We start from the raw sequence: 27,245 nt of genomic DNA on the forward strand, positions 1-27,245 counted from the left end.
GTTCTGTTGCGCTACCACACCAGATTGTAACAGAATGGACCGACCCAGTAGACAGGATGGGTGAGGCATTGCGATTTATCCGGGACTTTTTGGCTGGTTACCACCTAGCCTACACTTTAGCTTCCGAGAAGATAGAGGGCAGAGCCTATGTGAAATAGAACGATAGTTACGCATGGTAATTCTAGCTCTATGATCATAGGCAATGCACTCTCAAAGCAGTTTCAACACCCTGCTGTCCGCTAGATTCATGAAATACATGTTATGGGGAGTAGAGCTATCAATGCAGTCCTCTTTTATAGGGTACAGAAAGGACAAGGCCTCAAATAAGTAATCATATACATATTCAGTAGGCACACTCACACATGGGGCTAGCATGTAAGGCAAATGCCTATGATCATAGAACTAAAGTTACCTACTGTTAAAAGTGGTCCAGTTATTTTGACTGACTAAATCTATTTTTCTTCAAAGTAACTACAGTAGCAACTGCAAGGTTCAGATCAATGTAATGGAATTAAAAAAGTACAATGTAGGGTTTAGGTAGAGAGGTGGTGTGGTTGTAATATAAATAGTTTATTGTCGTAGCAGGAGAGATAAAACAAATCAACTCTAGGTAGGCCTGGCCGTTAGCCAATCCATAGTAATGAGTGTGACTATATTGAGCTATCCGCTTCACGGACCCTCACCAATCAGCAAAGAAAACAGATTCATCATCCATTTTCCTCTGCTCACCGATGCAGGCAAAGGATTGCTATAGTGAGAATGACGGTGGGCCATTTGGGTACGGGGGGAGGGCGGGTTGGTGGGGTGCATTGTATGTGTGTATGTACTGTAGTATGTGTGAATGTGTGTATGTGTTAATGCATGCACGTGAGTTTGCATCTGCTTTCCTGACATGCCTTTCCATCTTAACGCCATATCAATCTTCTTGTGAAATTGTTTTTGGGTCTACAGTTGCTGTTTTTTTTTTGTACAAGACGAGTGGTCAAGAATCTGCTTCACCAGCGTAACAAGGGTAATTAGTCTTGCGGTGATCAGTCAGACAGGAAGAGTGCCCTCTGGGCGGTGATTACAGCATTGATCAGGAATGTAAACTAAGGAATACGTGCCCACCACCACCACTGACGTCAAAACAGCCCTGGATGACTCACCCTGTTTGCAGAACCCATTAGTATCTGCTGTAAAAAGCTACTGTGTTAAGCCCTATATCTGTAGGACGAGGCCAGCCAAATAACTTCCTCTGGGATACCCTTTTTTTTTTTTTTTTTATATAATTGTGTGATATATTTGCAATACGAAACATAAAGTTACAGTATTTGTGATACATCACACATCTCATCGTATACACTCGCTTGGGCACACACACACACATCTGTTGAATATGCAACAGCTTCACACATTTGTATTTCCCTGCTAGGCAGACGAGTTGGCGTCAGAGCACTGTTTTCATAACCTTTGGACGTCTCCCATCTTTGTCCTACAGAGAATGACGTGCGGCCCTCTTCAACATGAATAATGAGCCTATTGGCAGGAGAGGAACGTTGCTAATGTTTTGTCCAAAATATCTCAAATCTATCCCCAATGATAATGGATTCTGTGCCAGGGCCAAACAGCCCTATGTTTGAAGGGTGAGATTTTAATGCGGATAAGATTCATGAAACGTTGAAACTGAAAGAAAAAACAAATCCCTCTCACAAGGTAATGTCTGGCAGCTGTATGGGCATCCCAATAAGGGCTTAGTTTGTTTTCTTGTGATTAATGCTTTGCCTGTGCGGCGCCATAGCTTTGTTTGTTTATGCTAATAGACCTGGTGACCTGCTGGTCCTCCATCTAGCAGGGAAATGGCAGCCAATACTGTGGGGAGGGAGCCATTGATCTCTCTTCAATGCATATTTCTCAAAGGAACTCTTCCAGGATTAGCAGAGCCAGAGCAGGGACAAAGAGGAGAATGTGAAGGGAAGCTAGGCCACAAAGAAAGAGCACCCTCTTGTTGCTCACGTGTTTGATAATGCCATATGTAAAAGGGAGAAAAGGTTAAACACACACACACAATTTCACCTCTATACTTTTCTGTTTGTCTATGACGTCAAACCAGTTTGAGCATTTTTGCTCAATGTTATACTGAAGACATTCCTTTAACTGAAATGTAGACAATAACAAGAAAAGCACAGATATTAAACTGTGCACACAGGGACCTCACTATTTCACCTTTCATGGACTTGTATGACTTGACAAATGAGGCACACTGTTATTTGATATGTGATATCCAATAGCGTTATATATCCTTATGGTATGTGATATCCTTATGATATGTGCCATCTTTATATGTGATATCCTTGTGATTTGTGATATCCTTATCCATTCTGAAAGTTACATTGAAACTGATTTCAAGCTATTAATCTTTCATTCATTGTCATTATGTTTGTCACCAATACGTTAAGGGTGAGTACTGCTGGTGGCTGGCACATATCAGTCCATTACCAGCCAACACGCAGTCGAGGAAAACCTTTTGTTTAGCCAGATTATAAATGGTGCAATAAATATAATTAATTATATATTTCCATTTCATTACAAATAATAATGTGTAACCTTTACCTCTAGCCAGTCACATACTATTATCCAAATGGCTGACCAAATACAGCAATGATTTGTATTCAGTTTGATTCAGTGTAATTGTCTAAAGTGATCTGAATTGACTCCCATCCGTGACTGTATTAAAAAGTACCAGTTTTAAGCAGCATGATATTGTTTCCATTATCTTGTATTATTATGCTCCATTACTCGCAGTCAGTACAGCGGACGCCAAACTGAAGTGGAACTCTTGCTAGAGGCTACAAACTAAGCGAACTACTATTGACCTAGATTGTAATAAATAATTTTAGGTAAGATCTTGTAATAACAACCAATTAAGTAATAAGGAAATTGTAAATGGCTTTGTTGGTACAAAAATAGAGCTGGAAACAAGTCATATTTCATGAAAGAACGACCAGTAGATCTTATCACAACAGCTGAAAGATAACGCTTTGCAACTAAAAACAAAATACACACGTTGCATTTTCTTTTCTTCTTCTTCAAATAGGTCTGTTTCACTGTATATAATATAAAGTTGTACCAGTGGAACTTCACACACAGTGCATTTCTACTGGCGTCACTGTAACCACACGTCCGTATATTTCACTCCCTTACAAAAGGTAAACGCCTTAAAGGTTAACGCCTTAAAGGTTGTGTGATTTTGTGGGTAAAAAGATCTTTAATAAAAAAATAAATCCCAGTCTGGCGTGGAGCCAGGGTAGCTGCTTCTACCTGTAAGCGACTGAAAGCGGTGACGAAGGTACCTTCAAGGGACGAGTCCACATCAGCCAATTAGTGGGAAAATGACTAGGTTCACAGGAGTGCGGATGGAAGAGGGGGGCGCAAACTCACAAAGCCGTACCACAGGGTAGATTATTGCTCGGTTATTGTACATTTTTTAAATGTCAGTCCTTGAGGACCACTATCCACACCCTCATTCAGTGTAAGTAAATAGGTCTGACGGTGAGTTTTTGTTGACGGACCCCAGGAGAAAGGCCTGCATGCTCAGCACACAGACCTCTACGAATATTGATCTGCGTGGCTATCGGCATAAGCTCTGTGAATAAAACACTGCTGTTCTCAGTCCATTACCCCAACTTCGCGACGGAATGGAGAGTTTTTTTTTGTGCCTTTCAAACTCTAACCTCTTCAGAGAGGAAATGTCACTTACACTGTGTTGTTGCAGACATTGAAAAATATACCCGCTACTGTGTTTCTCCCCCCGTGAACCATCCAGACCAGGAGGAGATCAATTATTCAAATGATTTATAAAAATCAAGGGCAGGTAAACATTACTGTTTTGCTGCGCTCCTCACTCAGCTCCAATAACAGAACGGAGACGAAGGCTTGACACGCTGCATCTAGAGACACTCCCCCACACCGACTACCAGAGATCCCCCTTGACATTTGAAATAATTGGAACATGGAAAAAGACAATGTTTATACAGATTCAGAATACAGAATGTGCAGCGTTTTTGTATCCACATCATAGGAACAAGCATTATTATATATATATTTCTTTTTTTTTGTCTTTTTTGTGATGTATACTGGTGTTTGAGGAGGAGGAGGGGGGAAAGAACCTCTTCACACTGGATTTCCCATTCAGAACAACTTCAAACGTCCTAGGAAAAAAAAGATTGCTTTTGTAAATCTCAATAAATGTTGCAAATGATTAATACATAGGGAATCAATCCATTCAGTGTATCCTTTTAATAACAGGCACTAGCCTTTCTTTTGGTCCACCGACATCCCTTGTCTCTTTACTGCCTTATTTTCATCTCTCTTGTTTTCCCTGAGCCTCAGAATGACTTTAGGTAGTCGAGTGATTTCCCATATATCATTTATTTATTTAGTAATTTATTTATTTATTTGTGTATTAATCTATGATCTATGTATGTAATATTAAATAGTATACAGTCCTCTTCATGAGTTTTTATGGTAAAGTTAGGATTTCTTCTCAGTGGTCCTTGGTTTTCTGTTTGGCTGGAATATAGGGCAGTACAGTTTGGGTGCTCTTGTCTGAGACAGTCTGTGTGCTGCTGTTCCGTAGCAGTTTTTTCCGGCAGCCAGGGTTTAGGAGGCCTTTCCTGGGAAGTGTGTGAGCCCCTGTGGTCCCCTTCGCTGGCGAGGGGATGTAGGAAGGGTCTAGAAAGTTATGGAAAAGCGAGTGCTCAGAGGAAGAGCGCTTGGGGACGGGGGAGCTGGCCAGGAGACCGGGCTCGCTGTCCGGTGTCGTACACCTGCTCTTCTCCTCCTCCTCCTCCTCCTCCTCCCCTTGCTCCTCCTCTTCATCGTCATCGCAGCACAGCGCATGGTACAGGATCTTGTCACTAAAGCGCACCCTTTCCCTGGTGCCTGACGTGCGGGAGGTCTTGTGGCTGTGCGTGGAGCTGCTCGCCTCCTCGCTGGACGAGTCTGGTGTGACGATGCGAGGTCCGTTGGGGATGGGCAGTCCCCCGTTCATCTGGGAGTAGGCTGAGGCTGTGGTGGGGGGCGGGGTGGGGGTCTGTGTCTGGGTGGGGATGGTCCCGCTGCACAAGTCCTGCTGCTCGCCAGGCCTGCAGACGGAAGCGCCGGTGGCCTCCAGATAGCCACAGAACTCCCAGCTGTCTGAGAGCACGTCCACATTGAGGAAGTCCAGCCGGAAGGCTTCTCCCAGGCCCCGCTCGCTGCTGGACGTGCTGCTCGCTGTTGCCACGGTCCAGTCATCTGGCTCCAGGTCAAAGTCGAAGTCTGAGGTTAGTTTGTCAATCTGACCCACCACCTGCCACAGGAAAGAACAAAGAGAACAACAGCTAATCAGATGATGTGGACAAATTGTGTCTTTAGACACCACTTTTCACTAATAAGGGAGCTTGTTGTTGTGTTCACTGTAGAAAAGTGTTTCACTTGGAGCTTGGAGGTACACTTTCATCTGTCTGCAGTATGGAAAAATAAAAACGTAAAAGCATTATTTTTTTGAGTTAATACATCAACTTTAGCCTCAGTATTCCTCTCATCAGCAGACAGTGTGAGTGTTCACAGGTCTCATGAATAGAAAGCACTTCAGCACCGAACACCATTGATTTCCCTGATTCGCTGACAGCACATAAAATTCAAGCCCCTCAACACTTGACATTTTAGCACCTTTAATCAGCGTGCCATGCTACCACAAACAATCCATTGTAAAATGAAAACACTCAGGCGCTCATGTAGCTTGTAAATGATACATTTCCCCAAACCATTCGACAATTAAGCCTCGTGTTTTGAACGGGGAGAGAGAGGGGGGGGGGGGGGGGATCCCATAGAACATGGCGCACGTGGAATTGTGACATAACTGTAGCTGTATGCCAGAGAAAGTGGAGCTCTACCCTGAGATGCATTGAACATTATCCCTTTTCACTGCCTTTATAATTACTTGCAGTGAACGCTTTCTGGCGCTCATTGTGATACCCCAACAAATATATTGTATATACACATACAGTATATATATAGTATATATGTGTAGCCTATATATATATGCCTATACTGTATAATAGGCCTATGCCTGCATATGGGATTTAAATCCGAATTCATTATTTCAGCACAAGGTCTTTAAAGGAGTAATTACGAGTCCCGAATACCTGATGACTACACAAACACACTAAAAAAGGAGAACTTGTTCAATTGATGTGCTTGGCGATACAGTATCTCAGGTGATCTCTGGTGCAAATGCAGCCAATCAGGTGTACATGAGCCTGATGATCTCTTGTAAATAATATTCCAACGCAATGATTTAAATAAAACATAAATATGAAGAAAGAAAATAACAACTCTACCAACACCTCCGTACAGATATAATCAAGCATTAAAGGGTCTCCAAGAGGGACTGTTCCCAGCATTGTATTACTATATTTGAACAAAACCAGCTGATTTGATGTAGCCGCTTGGTGTTCTGTTCTAAACAAAGGCATATTGTGCTGTTGAATTTTAAACCATCTGCATGTGAAAAGGCCTTGGAAGACGTTCTGCATCTCTTCTGCTTCTCATCACCACTATTCTTTCATGTGTCTGTGTAGAGTATTTAGTGTCTATGTGCATGTGAGGCATTTATTTGTCAGTGAGATTCTGTGTGAGTTTGCCAGGTGTGTGTGTAGGTGTGTGTGTGGGACGGGTGTGTGTGTGCGCGCACGTGTGTGGCCAACCTGGAGTACCTGGCCTGTGCTTATGTCTCTTGGCAGGCATCCCTGTGGGAGACTGGCTGTATGAACACACTAATCCTTCAATGGCCCAAACTGTTTCTGTTGAGTGATTTTGCTGAATTGAAAATCACGAAGGTGTTAAATGCAAGATGACTGGCACACCCGGACAACATTGAATGGCTTTGTTCATTTGATTACTCGTCGTGAAAATAGAAAAGGATTGAATTGAATCAATCCATTAAAAAAAATAACTGCTCTTAACACATCCTGCGCCAAAAACGCCGTACAACGTGATTCAAGTTCATGCTAATTCTGCCATTCAACGGCGTACGACGTTATTGAGATCATATTTCATTTTTTCGCCATGGTATTCAGAATGCCCTCACGGAGCCTGGTCTGATACAGTGGGAGCCTGCACAACTCTGCAACGCTTCAATACTGCCGCCTGGTGGATGATCGGCGAGTTGCAACCGGAAATGGATCTCTGGAGATCTCCGTGCATCTGGCAAATGCGTCCGCCACTCACATATTGTTGCAGGACTGTAGACACACGTCCGTGTGTAGCCATCGCTGCCATAACGCAATAATCGATATGATTTGGGTGTTTATTATGATTATACAAACCGGAAAAGGATCTAGGAGATCACCGTCAAATAAGTGGGATCTTTTTCCTCCAGTCTCATCGGCGAACGGTAAGAGGACGCTGACGTCATTTTCAGCGTGTGTGTTTATTATTATTCATGCAAACTGCTCTGATCAATATATCACCCATACTACATAAAGCATTTGAGCAGTTGAAATGTGTATCGCCAACAAACAGCAGTTGATAATCTATATATGCGTTTATGCCTATAACTAGCGTTCTAGGAATTACTGCAGAAAACGATAAAAAAATATTTATATTCTAGACGGTATTTTCGTATGAATCTATGAATGAAAAAGTAAAACGTTCCTACATCCTGAACGATAGATAATCGATGTTGAATGGGCCATAGTAATGTCAATTTAGCAATACAATTTAAAAAGTTATAGCCCTGCAAAGAAGGTAAACATCTCCATAGGCTTAGACTGGTGGCAGTGATCATACATTGATGGATATAAGCGTGGCAGTTAATGTGTTAATGCATTTCAAAATGTCTATCACTGACACAAACCTAGCATACATACCTATACTGTAGTTAATGGCTATCAATTAATAGCACACAAGACAACACATACTGGTTGGTGGTTCTTGTATAGTAAATAGATGGATAGCAAGCTAGCATAAGGACACATAGTATAACTGTAGATTGTATAGTATAGCATTGTATAGTAGTGTACATAAGACCCAGTGCCCCATCCGGAAGCTGCGGAAGCACTTGAGTTAAGTACCCTGCCTTTGTTCACCCAGCCACCAGCCCCGGAAATTAACACCTGAGTACTAGACTTAAGTGGCAACAAGCAGCAGACAAGCAGCAGACAAGCAGCAGAATTGGTTTGATTTTTGAGCGCTGCGTCTGTACATATACTTATGTCTTTACTCTTATGACTTGTATTATTGCACAAATGTCGCATTCTCATCCCTTGGATTCGTATTATTGTATTATTGTACTATGCACAATCGTTGCGGGCAGGGGCAGGGCTAGGGGGTGGCTACTTGGGCTCAAGCCCCGAATGTTTTCTGAAAAGCCCCGAATCTACTAATCTTTTTTATTAATTAATCATTGTTACATGAAAATATGTTTGCACCAGATTTAGCAGAAGCTAATTTCCATCTGTAGTCTATCCAGCTGCTAACTGTATTTGAGTGAGTTAAGTCTTGGTGTTATGGTAGACTCAGACCTAAGCTTTAAATCACAATCAACAAGTTGACAAAAACCTAATTCTTCCACCTTAGAAACATAGCTAAAGTACGGCCATTTATAAATCAAAAGGACGCTGAAAACCAGATCCATGCCTTTATCTCAAGCCGACACGACTACTGTAATGCACACCTTACCGGCCTCCCGAAAAAATACGATGATAACCATTTTATTGCAATGCACTATTGCATTATTTTATTCTATTTTACTAACTATTTTATTGCACTGCACTATTTTACTTTGTATCAGTGATAATCAAACCGTAAACAAAGACGCCTATTAACACTTTCAGCGCCATACTGTTACTGTTGAAAGGCCAGCGCCTTTTAACACTTTGAGTGCCACGAGGTGGCGCCAGAGTTAGCGTTTCAATGCCACCATCGGCGCCAATGTTACGCTTAATATCGCCTAATCTATGTTTTAAATTATGGCTATGTGTCTAATCTGCCCGTCGCTTATCAAAGAATCCTTTTCCAGTCAGTGCTGTCAAGGCAGATTGGTTTTTTATCACTTCATTTCCGTTTGAGAGCATTTTGAAAAGCACCCGTTTTGAGGTAAAAAACAGTTCATTCTAGACCATTCTATGATAATCGTCTTTTACTGGAATATTCCAGAACGTTGATATTTGTCGGCCTATTTATGAATCGTTTTCAAATAAACGCTAGATGATCAATATTATACGTGCACGCTAGCACATTCGAGCCGCGCACGGATAATTGCAGTGTTCATTTCCTCTTGGACTTTTACAGTGAAACCGAAAGAGCCCATTTCACAAAACAGCTTATATCTTCATCAAAATTAGTCTGATTATCCTAACACTGATAATATAGATTCCTTACCTGACATCAGATGGTATCCAACTGGTATATTCCAATTCCTGATCACCATTCGAAAAAATCGATAAGTGTATGGATCCAACGTGTGTACAGTGCAGTACATGATTCCGCGGGTCTCAGAGGCTCCAGAATGAACTGTGATAACCCCGGCTGCTCCAAAATCCCTTATGTCATCTGGGAGACAATAGGGGGCGCTTTTTTCCACATCTGATCGCCTGGCGGGGCAGGTTTACCAACGGTAAACTCGGTTGATGAAATATGAATTCAGATCGCTAATAAAAAAAATAAAACGAGAATTCTCGTGATGGGCATTCAGGGGGCGGGCTGATAACCCGAGATATCTCGTGATAGGCATTCAAAGTGTTAAACATATCCCTTTTATTACAATACAAAAGCACTGATAAAAGCTTGTCATGTGATATGCTAAGGCGAGGTGCTAGGAATAGCACAAAATTAAGTTTATAGTTGTTAAACATAATTTGACTATCAAGTTATCTCTGCAGTATAGATCATGACCCAGCTTATTTCCCTTCACGAAATGCATTCCCCAGGGTTAACAGTGAGCTGTGCCAGCTTCCTCTCTTAGTTATCATGGCCCCAGCCTCCAGTATGTGGGCTAATTCAGCTTGATAACAGTCTGAGCTTGAAGGGTTTGCTGAATCTTTCTAGGTCACAGATGGGCTCAACGCAGCAACAGTGAACAGTAATCTCTGCCTTTTCTTCCAGGAAAAATAATGTGGGTAAACAGATTGCCTTAGCGTAAAGGATGAAGGAACACATCAGGAACAAGTCATTAGCAAGGGACACACTGTGTTTGAAATGGAAATAGTGTAAAGACAATGTGCTCCAGTCACAATGAGGATGCACAGTACTTACAAGCCTTAGAGTGAATTCACCTCACTTTTCTCAGGTTTCACAGCCCGTGGTGTCACGCTACAACTAGACTAGGATCCCAAATACTGTTTTCCTTAAAGGAGAATATCACTGGATTTCAGTTTGTTTAAGCTCTTGGAGCGTTTGTGTAACTGACTACACCCTTAGACATCTCTTTGGCAAATTGTTCCATACAGAGCCTTAATTGTTTTAGGTACCAACAAAGCCAGAAAGAGAGAGGTTTTTCTCACACTAATTAGTGATGTCACATTGTACAGCTCCATTGGGAGTTATTCAGACAGATGGAAAAGGTGACAGAACACTTTTCTAAGAATACATACAACTGTTTGTTCAGTACTGTTATCACCACAACACAAAAGAACAAAAAGGCCATCAAAGCTCAAATTTATGATACAAATCCACATGGTCTCACAAGAAGGAACTTCTGACTACAGATCTTGATGACATCACATAGTAGAATATTGGTTGGTTCTCAGATTTCTAACTTTTTAGAGAGTTTTGCAAATGTTGACCAGTGTTGGGCCTGTTACTTTAAAAAAATATATATATATTCCTCCTTTCAAATGTAATAATATTATAATAACAATAATATATAAAATAATGCATTACGTTACTTGTTACATCACTTCCATTACACCCCCCAGAATTGATTCATTGTTTTCAACGAAGGACCGGACATGGTGCACAACGCTTCTACTTTGAAAGCACATTAACGGAAAACCAGCTTTTCTCCTGCAGCATCAGACCTTTGGTAACAAGGCTACTGTACAGCAGCATTGATCAAAAGCACAGCTGGTGTAAATTGATGGTCAATCTTTTTAAACAACGCTTTATTGAAAGTGCATAAATAGTTTTTAACTTGTTTCTCTGCACATAACGTAAATTGTTAAACTAGTGCTTCAGCTTCTGTACCATCAAGTATGGTAAAGCAACAGTCTATGATGCTCACAGCATTAGAGCAGCCAGCCAGTGGTTGTACAACACCAGTGTATCTATTCACATCTAACAAATGCAGGCTGAACTATTCAATTATATCAACTGTAACTATTAAATTGTTTTTATAAATGTCTCTCTATAAACATACAATCAGTCTCTCTTTAACATGTAAATGAACTGTAAATCTGGCAAATAAGAGCTTTTGCTCTGCCACCATCAAATATACATTAATCAATAGGGAAAGAAACAATCTTTCTCTGGTCTGCATCCCCCTTAACAATTGTGTGTATTGAGCTGTACTGTATTGTACCCATTCTGCAATCTGTTAATAAAGTTTTCAATCAATCAATCAATCAATCTCTCTTTTGCTGTTTGGCTGGCCTCCGAGTCCTCCTGTACCTATTCGAAGCGTCGCCTAGTGTTGTGATTCCAGATGCTTTCAATGCAATTGGATGTGCTGTTTTTAGCGGTAGACAGTATTTTGACTGAGGCTACGTTTAAACGAGCGTTTTGGAGTGGAAGTCTGAACAGAAACCGCAAAACGTCTTCTTGCGGTTTCACTTCGTTTAGACAAGCGTTTTACTTTTGGGGTGGAATTCTCAGACGAACATAACAACGGAGCCCTGCTGTCACACGATTGGCGCATATGTCACATGACGTGCTGTGAAGACCCGCCCTACTCTGCCTCTGATTCGCAGACTGTGGATGGGGAATGTGATTGGGCCAAAGCAGAGTCACTCACAGACAGAGAGTCCAGTCACGCCGCGGGGACACATTCTTGTGTAACCCTTTCACTGCCACACCACGTCACTCCATAATAATAATAAGAAAAACAGCTCAAAATGTATTTTTGACTGTCGAAAACGAAATAAAATACTGCATTCCGCCTGCATTATGAATTTATGATGAGATAGTAACGAAATAGTAATGCACAGCCACTTGGACAAGTAACTGCAATCAGATTACTGGCTTTTAAAGATTAACGCGTTAGATTACTATTTTCGGGGAAAAGTAATCAGATTACAATAACGCGTTACTTAGTAACGCGTTACCGGCATCACTGATACTGAATGACTCTTGACTGATTGGCTCTTGACAAGCGTGCAGTCATTCAGTATTGACATTACTAAATGAGATGTCATGCTAATATGTCATGTTCTACAGTAGGACTTACTACTATAATACCTAATAAAACAAGTAATTAGAATAATAGAAGCCTGCTTTGCTGGAACGATTCATTTTGCACGTATACAGTACATGTGTGTGAGTGCTTGTGCGCTGAGGCTGCCTCACTAAGTCGTTTCTCCACGCATTTTATTTAGTTCTAGTAATAGGAATACATCAAACCAACAAAAAATCATAGAGAAGAAGACAGTATATGGCAAATTAATACAGTATATTCCACTATACAGTAGCTATATCTGCGGCGATCAGTTTAGTTCTTATTTAGTTATTACTTATAGTTTGCAGTGTGTACTGTATGTAATGCTCACAATGCCTCATTGAGTCAGGACTATAAATGCAAAACGTAGGGGCGGCTAAGTGGCGCAGTGGGCAAGGCGCTCGCCACTAACGCAGGAGATGCTGGGTTCGAGCCCAGCTCTCGGCGTTTCTTCCGGTTTGGCTGGTCGTTCATACAACGAATTTACAATACAAAGCCATTCGAGAATGCCGAATAAGTACGTAAATCGAGGTACGAAGGAATTCCTTGGTAACTTTTACGTATGTCCGTTCGAGAATGAGGACCATTGTTTTTGATGAGGTAACTCGTTTTATTGAGGTAGTAATTCATTACATTACATTTGTCCATTACATTCATTACTCGTTACTGGGAAAAAGTTATATTATTACTGTATGCGTTACTGCCCAACACTGGTCCTAAGACTGGTAATCTGCAAGATCCTCATTTTGTTTGGCGATTGTGTTTTGCACTGCATTGACTTGCTTTCCATCTAAAAAATGAATGCTAACTACTGAGTTATTATTCCATTCATTCCAACCTATTTTATATTTTTTTCGATCAAATCTTTTTTTCACAACACAACAATCAAAATACAATAATATAATAATACAAGGGACACCACAAGACAATACTTCAACAATATTAACTACAATAACGATAAGACAATCATAAATAATAAAAATAACAATAAATACAAAAACATATGGAATATAAAAATTATATAAAAAAAATATATATATAATTCAATTATATTATTAACACAATGGCCGCCAACAACGAGTTAACTCGTTATAGCCCACCAATCGAATTCTGCCAACGAGTATACTCGTTATTATGATCGTTATTTCTTTTATTCGCTATTTCCATTCATAATTCATCCTGCTGTGCTGTGGGAATGTGTGGCACTCTATCTGAGATCGCAACGGTCAGATACCGCCACCTGGTGGTATGCGGCCGATGTTGCACTTACTTTCTGAAGGAAGCTTGACTCTGTGCGTCAGTGAATGTCTTCCGGGCGGAGTTATCTTGTAACGTGGATCAAGATACACACTAGATTGCATTGAATCGCCTTCGGGACGCCAGAATCATTATGCTTTTGGGGCTTATGGCGTGGGCCAAATGGACATACGATCTAGCAGATGGCAATCAAATAATTGGAATATTCTTTTTGCAGTCTCATCGGCCACAGGTAAAAGCAATCTAACGTTAATTTCAGCTTGATTGTCCATTGCCATCAGAGCCATCACTCTGATGAACGTATGCTGTTGTACTAACGAATGCCGTTATTGACAATCAATTAATCATAAACGACCCCCCCCCCTTTCCTGCATGCATGATGGAACATAATATACCGATCATATGCATTTGAATTTTTTATTGTAGCATGTATAGGGACGAAATGCCAATGGATTAAGTATAATATGCGTCGCAGCCTATTACTAGTGTTCCAGGAATGATCCTAGACCACTCTAAAACTATACTTATATTCACCACTGTATAAAACAACAATGTATGGATGGAAAAAATATTCCTTTTCCACATCTTTTTTTGATCCACTTTTTCTCCCATTTTCTATTTTTCTCCCATCCCATTTTTCGTATCATCCAATTCAACCCTCCCCTGTCTTTGAACGCTGTTTCATGCCTCCCACAAGCCGGCTGCAATGTGGACTAAGTCATACATAGCACGAGTCCCCTCCGATACTCGAGGTAACAGCAGTCGCATCTTTCCACCTGCGCGGCTCGATCTTTCAGCGTCAGGGGTCTGGGCTTTGGAGGGGCCCGCCCCCGTTGCTTCCTGATTCTACTGCGCAGGCGCACCAACCGACCTGTAGGAGTCGCTGTCCACAACGCCCGATCCCCACCCATCAGTTTCCCTCCCCCTAATACTGCCAATGTGTATTAGTGCGGACGACCAGCTAAACTGAAAGCAATGTGGAGCGCTGGCCTCGAACAGGGAGGTGAACCTGTTCGAGCCCAGTCTCCAGTATTCGTGGTGAGCGCCTTGCCCACTGCACCACGTAGCCGCCCTCCTTTTCCACATCTTGAACGATAGATACCCGATGTCAAATGGGCCATAGTATTGCATATATAGCTATAATATTTAAATAGTTATAGCGCTGCAAACAAGGTGAGCGACTCCCACTGTTTACAGTGATGGCGTCAGCTGCTAAGGATGAGGCTATTGCGTGGCAGTCAATGTGTTAAAGACACGACAAGGACCGTTCCTCCACCACCCCCGTACCCCCCAGGACCACAAGGACCGTTCCTCCACCACCCCCGTACCCCCCAGGACCACATTCCAAACTAACTCTTGTCGCTGCTGGTGACGTAAGGTAGAATCACTATTGTGTCATTATTAGTTGAACTGGTTATGGGTAGAATCACTGTTGTGTTATATCAGTTGAACTGGTTATGGGTAGAATCACTATTGTGTCATTATTAGTTGAACTGGTTATGGGTAGAATCACTGTTGTGTTATATCAGTTGAACTGGTTATGGGTAGAATCACTATTGTGTCATTATTAGTTGAACTGGTTATGGGTAGAATCACTGTTGTGTTATATCAGTTGAACTGGTTATGGGTAGAATCACTATTGTGTCATTATTAGTTGAACTGGTTATGGGTAGAATCACTGTTGTGTTATATCAGTTGAACTGGTTATGGGTAGAATCACTGTTGTGTTATATCAGTTGAACTGGTTATGGGTATAATCACTGTTGTGTTATATCAGTTGAACTGGTTATGGGTAGAATCACTGTTGTGTCATTATCAGTTGAACTGGTTATAGGTAGAATCACTGTTGTGTTATATCAGTTGAACTGGTTATGGGTATAATCACTGTTGTGTTATATTAGTTGAACTGGTTATACTGTAGGTATAATCACTGTTGTGTTATATCAGTTGAACTGGTTATAGGTAGAATCACTGTTGCGTTATATCAGTTGAACTGGTTATAGATAGAATCACTATTGTACAGTCCTAGTAGAAACGGTGAGATTAGAGTAGATTATTAAAGTGTTTTGTTTTGAATCTTAGTCAGTGTCTTCACTGAGATTATATCGTCGTATCAAGTCAAGTGAGGTAATCTAAGAGGGAAATTGAATTTAAAACAACCTATTGTCCGTACAACTCTCAAAAGCAAGTGCATCTCAGTTTGTGGGGTATCCATTTGGAATGGCCTTGATGTTGCACTAAAAACAAGTAATACTATTGAAATACATAACCTACTGTGTGCAGAAGAAAGCCATAAGAATTGTGAATCAAGCTGATTACTATGAACCGACAAATGCACTCTTTATTAAATCAAATACCTTAAAATTGGAAGATCTTGTCGCTCTTATCACTGCAATAATAATGTACAAAGCACATAAGCACTCACTTCCAAGTTGCATTCAGGAGTTGTTCCAGACTAGAGAGAGCCGATATAGACTTAGGGGCAGGAGCGTAGCTGTAGAATCTGGCCCCATGAAAGAATGTATTTGTAGGCCCCCAGTGAATGTAAGTGCGCGAGAGCATTTTTTTTTTGCCATTTATTTATTGATGAAAACGCATAATATGGTTTTTACCTATACATTCGGATCAGCAGTTCAGCACCTGCACTGTTGGTGGGTGAGCCTAGTAAAGGATGTCGCATTGCGTTCATCTTCAATGAATGGACCAATGCAATAGTCTACCAAAGCCCACCCTCTCTCTATATATATCTCACACACACACACACACACAATTTCTGGGCCCCCCCCCCCCCCAGTGCTGGGCCCTTGGAATCATCCTAAACCCCCCCCCCCCAGCTACGCCCCTGCTTAGGGGAACTTGTGTATTCAATATCGCAAAGGCAAGGACACATATAACTAGTTGATGTATATCTGTTAATAATAATAATAATAACTTTATTTGTATAGCACTTTTCATACAGAGGTTGCAGTTCAAAGTGCTTCACAACAGTAAAAAATACAGGCATAAGCGAGCATAAAAAGATAGACAGGTAGAATCACAGTGTTTCACATTAGGATCTAGCATCCCAATAGGCTCTCCGCTTACAGTTTTCAGTAACACAAATAGTAAAAATAGTTAAAAATGATTCAGTTTAAAAATAGTAAAAAAGAAATTATAAAATAGAACGGACATAAAAAATACAGGCATGAGCGAGCATAGCAAGATATGGCACATTAGGATCTAGCATCCTAATAGGCTCTCTATTCAGTAATACTCCTGTAATTCATGAACAAATAATCACAGTGTTTCACATTTGGATCTAGCAAATAATAAGAATAGTTTAAAATGATTCAGTTTAAAAATAGTCATCAGTAAGAAGTAAAAAGTGCAATAACCGACACATTAATTTGATAGGCAGTGTATAAGAAAAATAAGAGAAATAAAAAAGTTTATCCAGAAGTCAGGTGATTGACATGGGGCTGGTGTGGGTAGTTTTTCGACATTCGAAAGCCCTGAGCCTCTTCCTTCAAAAGACTACACTCACTTTTGGCTGCTCCACTTCCTCCCGTCAATATGCGCCGGTTTCCGACTCAATGCCCTGAGATTTCTATAATCTTATATTTCACTAATAACACTTTACTGTATATCTCGGGCATAATAGGTTAACCCTGTGAGGCCCAAATTAAAAAGACATTAGCAACTTCAGAGGCCAGAGGGTGGGACATAAACACATTTACTATCAAATAGCATTGTGAGGCTGAACAACAGGACCAATTTACTATACATGTGCTTAACATTCTTTAAATAAACATTTACAGACTTATTTTTTTTTAACTGGCTAAAAGTGATTTTGTAATTTTGCAACCTTGGGTCTCACAGGGTACTTTTAACCCTGTGAGGCCCAAATAAAAAAGACATTAGCAACTTCAGAGGCCAGAGGGTGAGACCTATAAACACATGAAGGGTGCCATGACTGAAAAAACGCTGGTATATGGTGTGGCTCTTTGTGGTACCACAGTAATTTTTGTGGCTCTTAATCTCTGACTGGTTGGCCACCCCTGCTTTAGTGGTATATCACTAGAAAGCACTTTAATTACCATCTTCTAATAAAACATTGTTCCTCTGACAAGAGTTATATCATTCTTCGTCTGAGGTGTTCAGTCATAGGTATTTTCAGTCCATTAATATCTAATATCTTACATCCAGCTCCTCTGGTCAATCATGAGGGCATAGGTCTCCCTCACTCTAGAATGCGCAGGCTGTGACCAGGCCATGCACCCAGAAATACTTTGACCTGATGACCTGTGTGACCTAATGACCAGTGCATGCATGGCTGTATCGGGCCTCTGGCCACAAGCCGCTGAGGAGGAGCAGACCTGAACATCGCCAGACCATGTATGCCAATATCTATGGATCATCCATTATTAACCAGTCAGCCAACCTCGCTAAATCTGGAACTGCCACAAGAGTATAAATGCCATGGTTGTTTTTCATTCTAGAGCCTCTTAGCCCCGTGGAGGGCTGGGCTCCAGGACTGTTCCTCGTTCTCTGTGTGTTCCTGTCAATAAAATCCATCAATTGACTTCACCTTTGTCTCCTGAATTCTCTGTCCAGCTGGCTCATACATATCAATCCAACAAACTCAGTTTTTAATATCTATCAAGTGTAGGCGCTGCTGAGATTGATTTTGGGCCAGCTGGCAGACACCAAGAAGGACAACTGGTGCTCTTGCTTCAGTGACAGAACGAGAACTCCTGACATCAGAAGGAAACATGGAGAATGGCAAAGAAGACGTTGCAAGAAGATCCAGACATTCACCAACAGCTGTCTGTGGCGTGTCTTCAGGATCAGCTGTGGCAGAGAGGTTGGTCGGCAGACAGTCTGTGCTGGTCAGAAAGGGCTCTCTCAGGGGAGTGATGCCAGCAGCAGCCCCTCAGATGTCCGAGACCCAGACCACCAGACGGCCCTCGCCGTCCTCCGTGGAGACCAAGAGACAGGCTGGAGGAGGAGGCAGCTAAGCCGCAGGGGCCAAAACGCCCCATATCTCCACCATCCAGCGAGGCCAAGCACCGCAGCCTGGTACATCTACGACGAGAACAGGATGAACAGCAGGAGAAGAGACACTGAGGCAGGGCTGAAGAAATGGGGTATCAGCTGGGGAGAGGCGGAGAAGACAGCCCAAAGACTCTAAGGCAGACCAAAAGAGACACCTTGCCTCCAACTGCGCCCGAAGGTACAAGGGAACCTCTCGTTCATAAAGGAGACCTTGCCCTGGGAAGGGAGACCTGCACCTCTGTTGGGGGAAGGGGGTCTGCGGGCGGATACAAGGCAGCCAAGGCTGGTTGGTTCGATGTAGGATCTACCTGAACCTTTTGGGGGAAGGTGTATCCTAAGTAAGGGAAGGAATGCATCCGAACGGAAGGGGTGTACTCTAACTGGAGGGGGGTTCAAAGGGATTTTAGGTGTAGTTCTTTTGAAAGTTGCAAATCTGTGTCTCTCTCTTTCCTCTCTCTCCCGCTCCCCCCCCCCTCTTCTCTCTCTCTCCTCTCTAACTGTTGGTTAGGTATGATGTGTTTAGTGGTTGATGATCGGCAGGTATGGTCCATTAACTCTTTCCGTGCCACTCACGAGATTTCTCGTGTTTTTTTATAGGTGGTTGAAAGCCACTCACGCGATTTCTCGGATTTAATTTTTTTTAGCGATCTGAAAAATGATTGCATCACCCGAGCCTACCCGAGTATAGCCGAGCGGCGCCGGCGATCACTGTGGAAAAAAGCGCCCCCTGTCGTCTCCCAGATGACATAAGTGATTTTGGAATGGACTCAATGAAAATGAATGGGGAAAAAAATCCGGTACTCCACATTTTCCAGTCCACTGATCCAGCCGGGGTTACCACAGTTCATTCTGGAACCTCAGATCCCCGCTGATCATGGAGTTCTACAGTATCGCGTTGGATCCATACACGTATCGATTTTTTCGAATGGTGATCAGGAATTGGAATATACCAGTTGGATACCATCTGATGTCAGGTAAGGACTCTATGTTATCAGTGTTAGGATAATCAGAGTAAGTTTGATGAATATATAGGCTGTTTTGTGAAATGTCTTCTTTCGGTTTCACTGTAAAAGTCCGAGAGGAAATCAACGAGGCGATTATCCGTGCGCGGCCGTAATGTGCTTGCGTGCACGTATAATATTGATCATCTAGCGTTTATTTGAAAACGATTCATAAAAAGGCAGACGAATATCAACGTTGTGAAATATTCCACTAAAAGACGATTTTCATAGAATGCTCCAGAATTAGCTGTTTTTTATATCAAAACGGGGGCTTTTCTAACTGCTCTGAAACAGAAATGACGCGATAAAAAAACAATCTGCCTTGACAGCACTGACTGGAAAATAGTCTTTGATAATGCGATGGGCAGATTAGACACATAGCCATAATTTAAAACATAGATTAGGCGATATTAACGTTAACATTGGCGCCGATGGTGGCATTCAGCCGGTAAAAAGGAAAACCAGGCGTGGCGCTCAAAGTGTTAATGAACTAGTGTGTTGACATAATTAATTAATGTCAAATGGAGGGTTCATAGGTATTTTCAGTTAAATCATGAGTGCATAGGTCTCCCTCACTCTGGAATGCACAGGCCATGCACCCAGAAATACTTTGACCTGATGACCTGTGTGACCTAATGATCAGTGCATGCATGGCTGTATCGGGCCTCCGGCCACAAGCCACTGAGGAGCAGACCTGAACATTGCCAGACCATGTGATCACACAAACATATTATTTTTAAAGTCAAAAACATTAAAGTTAAATGATCTTGTGGAATTTAAAACGGCACAATTAATGTATAAAGCAAAAAGTCATGCACTTCCAAGAAACATTCAAGAACTGTTCTTTGATAGGGAGGGGGGTTATAATCTGAGGGGAGAACTCAATTTAAAAGTGCTAAATGTACGCACTACCATGAGAAGACACTGCATCTCGATATGTGGAGTGAAACTGTGGAACAGTCTAAATGTGGTGCTAAATCAATGTCCAAACATGAGACAATTCAAACTGATGTATAAGGAAATTATGTTCACAAGGTACAGGGATGAGGAAGGGACTTGATAATCACGGGTGTTTACATTTTATTTTATTTCTTTCATGTTTTACATATATGTTTTTTTTTTTTTTTTGGTTTGCATATATATATATATATTTTTTTTTTTATGTTTTAAAATAGTACACTCATTTGAGTAGTGGAAAAGGGGTAGGATTAATTAAGTGTATACTTCTTCCTACTCCTTTTCGAACATGTAGATTGAGTTGTGTTTTGCTTTTGTTATTGTTTGTTTGTATTCATTGCATGTTCGAAATAAAGATTTCAAATCAAATGTATGCCAATATCTATGGATCATCCATTATTAACCAGTCGGCCAACCTCGCTAAATCTGGAACTGCCACAAGAGTATAAATGCCATGGTTGTTTTTCATTCTGGAGCCTCTCAGCCCCGTGGAGGGCTGGGCTCCAGGACTGTTCCTCGTTCTCTGTGTGTTCCTGTCAATAAATACCATCGATTGACTACACCTTTGTCTCCTGAATTCTCCGTCCAGCTTGCTCATACATATCAATCCAACAAACTCAGAAAACTATCAATTGCTCAAAAACAAAGACACAACTCTACAGTGGTATCACAACAACCGGTGCAATGATATTTTGATTGATTGATTGAATACTTTATTTTGACACAATCGTAGGACAAACATTTGAAATAAACAACAATAACAGTGTCAACACGCTGGTCAAAAATGGATAAAACACAATAAAGCCAAGGCTTGTTTCCATTGTGGTCCATACATGGAACATAAAAAGGCACAAAAACACGAATGGACATGTACACGAGACAGGACACTCTAAAAATAAGTACAATAGGGCGGCTACGTGGTGCAGTGGGCAAGGCGCTCACCACGAATACTGGAGACGCTGGGTTCGCCTGTTCGAGCCCAGCGCTCCACATTGCTTTCAGTTTAGCTGGTCGTCCGTACTAATACACATTGGCAGTATTAGGGGGTGGGAAACTGACACTAGTGCCAGGCGAGCCGCTTTATTCTGAGCAACCTGCAACTTTTTTTAAATTCAATTTTGTAGCTGACGACCAGCTAACAGGGCAGTATTCTAAATGAGACAAAACCAAAGAATGAATAACAGATTCCATTATGGAGTGAGTGATAAAAGCAGAACATTTCCTAGTCATAAAAATTCCTCTTCCCATTTTAATGACACTATTATTTATATGTTTAGACCAAGATAAAAAGCTATCAATAGTAACTCTGAAAAGTTTTATTGTGTTCACTTGTTCAATTTGTGTGGTGCCAATTGACAGTTTTAACTGAGGATGCATGCCCAACATGTGTCTAGATCCAAGCACAATGGCCTTTGTCTTAGAGATATTTAACACCATACCATTGTACCCATTCTGCAATCTGTTAATACAATTTTCATTCAATCAATCACCGTGCAGATTGATTGATTGAATGAACGTTTTATTAACAGATTGCAGAATGGGTACAATACAGTACGGCTCAATACACACAATTGTTAAGGGGATGCAGACCAGAGAAAGACTTTCGTCTTGTTTACATCAGGGTCCCCCATTTTCAATTCATAATGAATTGTAAGTAAGGGTGCAACTTGCTCTGTGCAATCCATTCTTTGTGGATCTAGCCCCCAGTTCCTTATAAAAGGCCTGGATGTATGCCATATCGGCCAGAGTGGATCGGCAGTTTGTTCACCAAAGTGGTAGCAACAGTTGTGAAGAAGGTGTTTAAACAATTTGCCACACTCAATTTGTCAGAGATGATCGTGTTATCTATTTTCAGATTGAGATTTGTGGTTTTAGTCTTGAGTCTATTATTGTGTGACCCAGTGTTTTTAAAGACTTCCACAGTTTGAGGATTATTTTTATTTTCCTAAATATAGTTCAGTTTTGCCTTTTTGATCATATTGGTTACTCCATTTCTTAGTTTTTTTACAGATCTCAAAGAGCTGTTAATTTTTAGTTTTTCTGTATTTAGAGAAGCAGAAAATTATGGTGCAGAAAATTATGTGATGGTCACTTAAGCCCTTCCCATAGTCGAGCGGACCGTACACGGAGCAGATTCCCGCGGGCTCAAAGCTGACCCAAAGGGTACTCAAAGCAGACCCAAAGCAGAGTCCAAGTGCGAAGCTCCTATTTTCTGACGCGCGGACGTCTGCGGCGCCCACTTGGTGTCACACAAAACGCTGCTGGCGCGAGACATGTAGGAAATTGGTCCGCGGAGATCCGCTCGACTATGAAAGCTCAAAGAGTCCAGTGGACCTCCGCAGAGTCCAGTCCGTGTACAGTCCGCTCGACTATGGGAGCACCTTTAGACTGCACTCTATCACCCCACTTCTAGAGATCTTGGTCTGGTCTGATGTCAGAATTAGATCAATGATGGTTTGTGTGGAAGAGCAGACTCTTGTAACTTGAGTGATCAGCTGATTTAAGTCATGTAGGTTGCAGTAATTTCTGAATGATTTAAAGATTGGTGCATCTTTTTTAAGAGTGTTGGTATTAAAATATCCAATCAAGATCACCTCAGATTTACAAAAATCCGCTGAGCTCTCTTCCAATAAATTATAAAATGAATTTTGAGTTGGAGGTCTGTAGAGGACACCGATTAACACATTGAGTGTGTTACGGACGGTGTCCTTATGTATATGTATAGAGGGAGTAATGTATAATATTTGTTGTGTATATATAGGCATGTTTTTGTTTGTTGTTGTCTTGTCTCCCTCTTGTGTCTACATATCCCCATTCTCAGGTGTCTCCCAGTCCCTGTTGCAGCAGCAGCTGGTCAATCAGCAACTCACCCCAGTGCAGCAGCAGCTGAGGCTCGTCAGCAATCAACCTTCTCTCTCACTTCATATGTCCCATTGTGTGCAGTGTTAGCCAGAGCTCTGTCTGTGTGTTGGTGGTAACTATGTCTCTGTGCTTTTGTTGGTAGAGCTTTCTCTGTTTGTGTGGTAATAGAGCTGGTGAAGGCTCTGGCACTTTGTGCTGTTAGTTAGTTTAGGAGATATCTTTTGTGTTCAGCCTTATTGTAGAACTGTGGCTTTTGGAGCATTATTGTAATTGTAGAGCTGTGTGCTTTTGAGTAGGACCTTTGGTGAATAGTTCTTTATTGGAATCCTTGTGTCTTTTGGTGTTTGTAGTACATTTCTGTATTAATCCCTTGTGTATTTGTTCCCTTGTCACCCAGCCTATGGTGATTCCTTTTTTCTTGTGTATTAATCTTTTGTTTCGCACACAGGGACATTGAGGACAGGAAGATACCCTGGGTCTACATTTTGCATCATGTAGGTGACCTGATGTTAAAGACACCAGCTTTAGAGTGAGCACCACCACCTGTACTTTTGGGCGCCAGCGCCTGTAAGGGGTGGTGGGTTTTCATTTCCTTTTGGTATTTCATTTGGTGCCACTAGGTAGTCCTCCTTGCTCTCTGTGTTGCTGAGTTTCTTTTGTGTTTGTAAAAATAAATACTATTTTGCAAATTGTTTCCTTGGTTTTGTGTCACTGCACCCTCACCTACCCTGTCTGTGGCCTTGTGTTGCGTCTCCTTACTGGGGTACGTAACAGAGTGCCACGCCCCTTCCGGGAAGTGACCCCTTCCTTGCCGTCCATTAACCCCATGTAAACGTAGTTGTAGTTTGTAGAGCTAAACCTATTTTTTTTTTTTTTTTTTTTTTTTTTTTTATTATTGCAAAACAAAACTTATTAAAAGTCAGTACTCAACACACAATGTATAATGAAACTTTCAGTAAAGGTGGTTAAAATATATGCAAGTACAGAAACAGGATAAAACAAAAATAGTCAATAATAACATTTTAACCGTATACAGTGTATATCCAGCGAAGTTACAATTATATAAATGTTAGTATATAATATACCCCTAATACCTATTTTCTAAAACCCTACACACATATGCTCCAGCTCAAACCCCCCCCTCCCGGACCCCCTCTTGGATAGTGCCTCCATTATCCCTCACTCCTAACCAGACATCACCATTATAGGCTAGCTTTTATTCTCTCCACCACTTCTAACCACATTGACATTTTGGATTCATTGAGCCCCAGAATTCTTGCTGTAGATATTTCTTGATATATCACATCGAGATATGTAAGAAACCACACTTTCCGGCACATTTTTTCCGGTTGAAACCAACGTGATGCGATCAGTTTTTTAGCTACTGTGATACCCGATAAAACCAATCTTTTTAGTTGTGGATTCACTGCAAACTCAAAAACATCATTCAATAGCAATACCGCGGGGTGTACAGGTATATTCCAAAATACGAGTATTGATAATTGTTGGGACACATCTTTCCAGAATGCCTTAACTGGTGGGCAGTCCCAATACATGTGCATAAATGTTCCTTCGTCCCCATTTGTACATTGGGAGCATTTGGAGTCTTGTATAAGCCCCATTTTGCACAGCCTTATAGGAGTCAAGTATGTCCTGTGAATATAGTTCAGATTGATTTGTTGATGATCCGGGTTCCTTGATGTAAGTCGGACATTTGCCCAGGCTCCTTGCCAATCAAAGTCATTTTCCAGGTCTGGTATATCCCTCCTCCAGACATTGTCTAGTTGAAGGGTTTCATACGAGGACGTTAGTAATTGATAATAAAAACCTGATACAAAACCTCCCAATGTATCTCTTTCATAGAAAAATTTGTGGTATCTGTGGTGTTCAATTGGTATGTGTAATGGAACACCGTGAGATCTCATACAAAGTCGTAACTGTATGTAAAAAAGCCATGTGGACTCGGTGAGGTTAAACTTTATGCATATTTCGACATAACTACAGAGGCCCTTGTTATTAAAAATATCCCCTAATGAGTGTATGCCTCTTTCTTCCCATACAGGGAATCTTATAGGTCGTTTTCCCATTAAGAGAGCATTGTTATTGAATATGGGAGTGTGATTATGCCATACTTGAGGGTTAGGAAATTTCCTTTGTGTTTCCCGCCATGTCCTGATTGCATGGGTTATTATTGGGCCAAATTCTCGCTCACAATGCTTGATTGAAAGTTTTGTGTATGCTATGTCTTTCAATCTCTGTGGGGCTACTATGTTTTCTTCTAATTTTCTCCAAGATACCAAAGCCTCGGGGTCAAACCATATCTTCTTCAATGGTCTTAATGTGAAGGCATTAAAATATTGTAAAAAATCTGGGACTGCCATGCCACCGTCTGCTTTATTTCTCTGTGCGGTGGATCTTTTTATGCGAGGTGGTTTGTTATTCCAAATAAATTTGTATGTGGAGGTTTGTAATCTTTTCCAGTAGCCCTCTGGAGGAGGTAACGGAAGCATTGAGCTGAAGAAATTGATTCTTGGTAATACATCCATCTTAACTATTGATACCCTTGCCTGTACTGAGTTTTTAAGTTTTGCCCACCTGTCCAGGTCGTCCTTGATTTTGTTCTGTATTTTTGTGTAATTGTGCTTCACCGTTTGTCTTATGGTGGGAAATATTTCCACACCCAAGCATCTGAAATGTTTGACCATGGGTATCGCACCTGGGAGGGTTGTCTCTTTTTTTGCACTGGTGTTAAGAGGAAGAAAAGCCGACTTAGGCCAATTTATTTTAAATCCCGATAAATCACCAAAGTTCTCTATCAACTTGAGTATAAGCGGCAATGTGTTGTTGGGGTTTTGCATGAACAATATTACGTCGTCCGCATATAAACTAATTTTATGATGTGTGCCCTTGATTACTATTGGTTCTATGTGTTGGGATTGTCTTATAAATTGTGCTAAAGGTTCTAATGATAGATCGAATAGTCCGGGACTAAGAGGGCAACCTTGTCTGGCTGAGCGTGATACCGGAAAGATATCGGAGATGAATGTGCCTGTTGTAATCCTGGCCGATGGGTCCTTGTATAGTACTTTAATCATATCAATGAAACCTTTTCCTAACCCCATCCTTTCCAATACTGCCCATAGAAACGGCCATTCCAACCTGTCAAATGCTTTCATAGCATCCAGGGATAGTATCGCCTTAGGTGTGATGTCCTCTTTGTCTGTATCTAGTACGTGCAGTATTCGCCTTATGTTATCATTGATCAGGCGACCTTTTATGAAGCCTGTTTGGTCCGGATGAACTAAAGACGTCATATGCTTTTGCAATCTGATGGCTAATATCTTAGAGTACAGTTTGACATCGGTTCCGAGGAGGCTTAAAGGACGGTAACTACCGCATTCAGTGGGGTCTTTGTCTTTTTTGTGAAGAACTGAAATGAGTGCGGTATTTTGGTGTTCAATGAAGCTTCCCTCTTTGACTGAGTATAAGATCATATTTAGTAATAAGGGTCCAAATATGTCCCAGCAAGAAATGTACATTTCTGATGGGATACCGTCAATTCCCGGAGCTTTGCCGTTTTTCATTCCGGATATGGCCTTCTTGAGTTCTTCTAATGTGATCGGTACTTCTAACTGTTTAGCGTCTTCATCCGTAAGTTTAGGGAGAGTAATTTGATTAAGATATGTGTCTAATTTGTCTTGATCAAAGGTCGTTTCTGAGTTATATAAATCGGAGTA

The 27,245-nt window shown here is 41.3% G+C and overlaps 1 protein-coding gene across 1 annotated transcript in view; it reads right to left on the minus strand.

The window, feature by feature from the left end:
* Nucleotides 1-4,401: 4,401 nt before the first annotated feature.
* The window catches only part of insyn1 (inhibitory synaptic factor 1), a 250,417-nt gene continuing 227,573 nt past the window's right edge, over nucleotides 4,402-27,245 (minus strand). Inside the window, exon 3 of the mRNA XM_084337169.1 lies at nucleotides 4,402-5,332. Coding sequence (XP_084193295.1) covers nucleotides 4,526-5,332 — 807 coding nt within the window. The 3' untranslated portion in view covers nucleotides 4,402-4,525. The remainder of the gene's footprint in view (nucleotides 5,333-27,245) is intronic.

The sequence above is a fragment of the Notolepis coatsorum genome (genome assembly GCF_963971535.1).
Source record: "Notolepis coatsorum genome assembly, chromosome: 20".
NCBI classification, from domain to species: Eukaryota; Metazoa; Chordata; class Actinopteri; order Aulopiformes; family Paralepididae; genus Notolepis; species Notolepis coatsorum.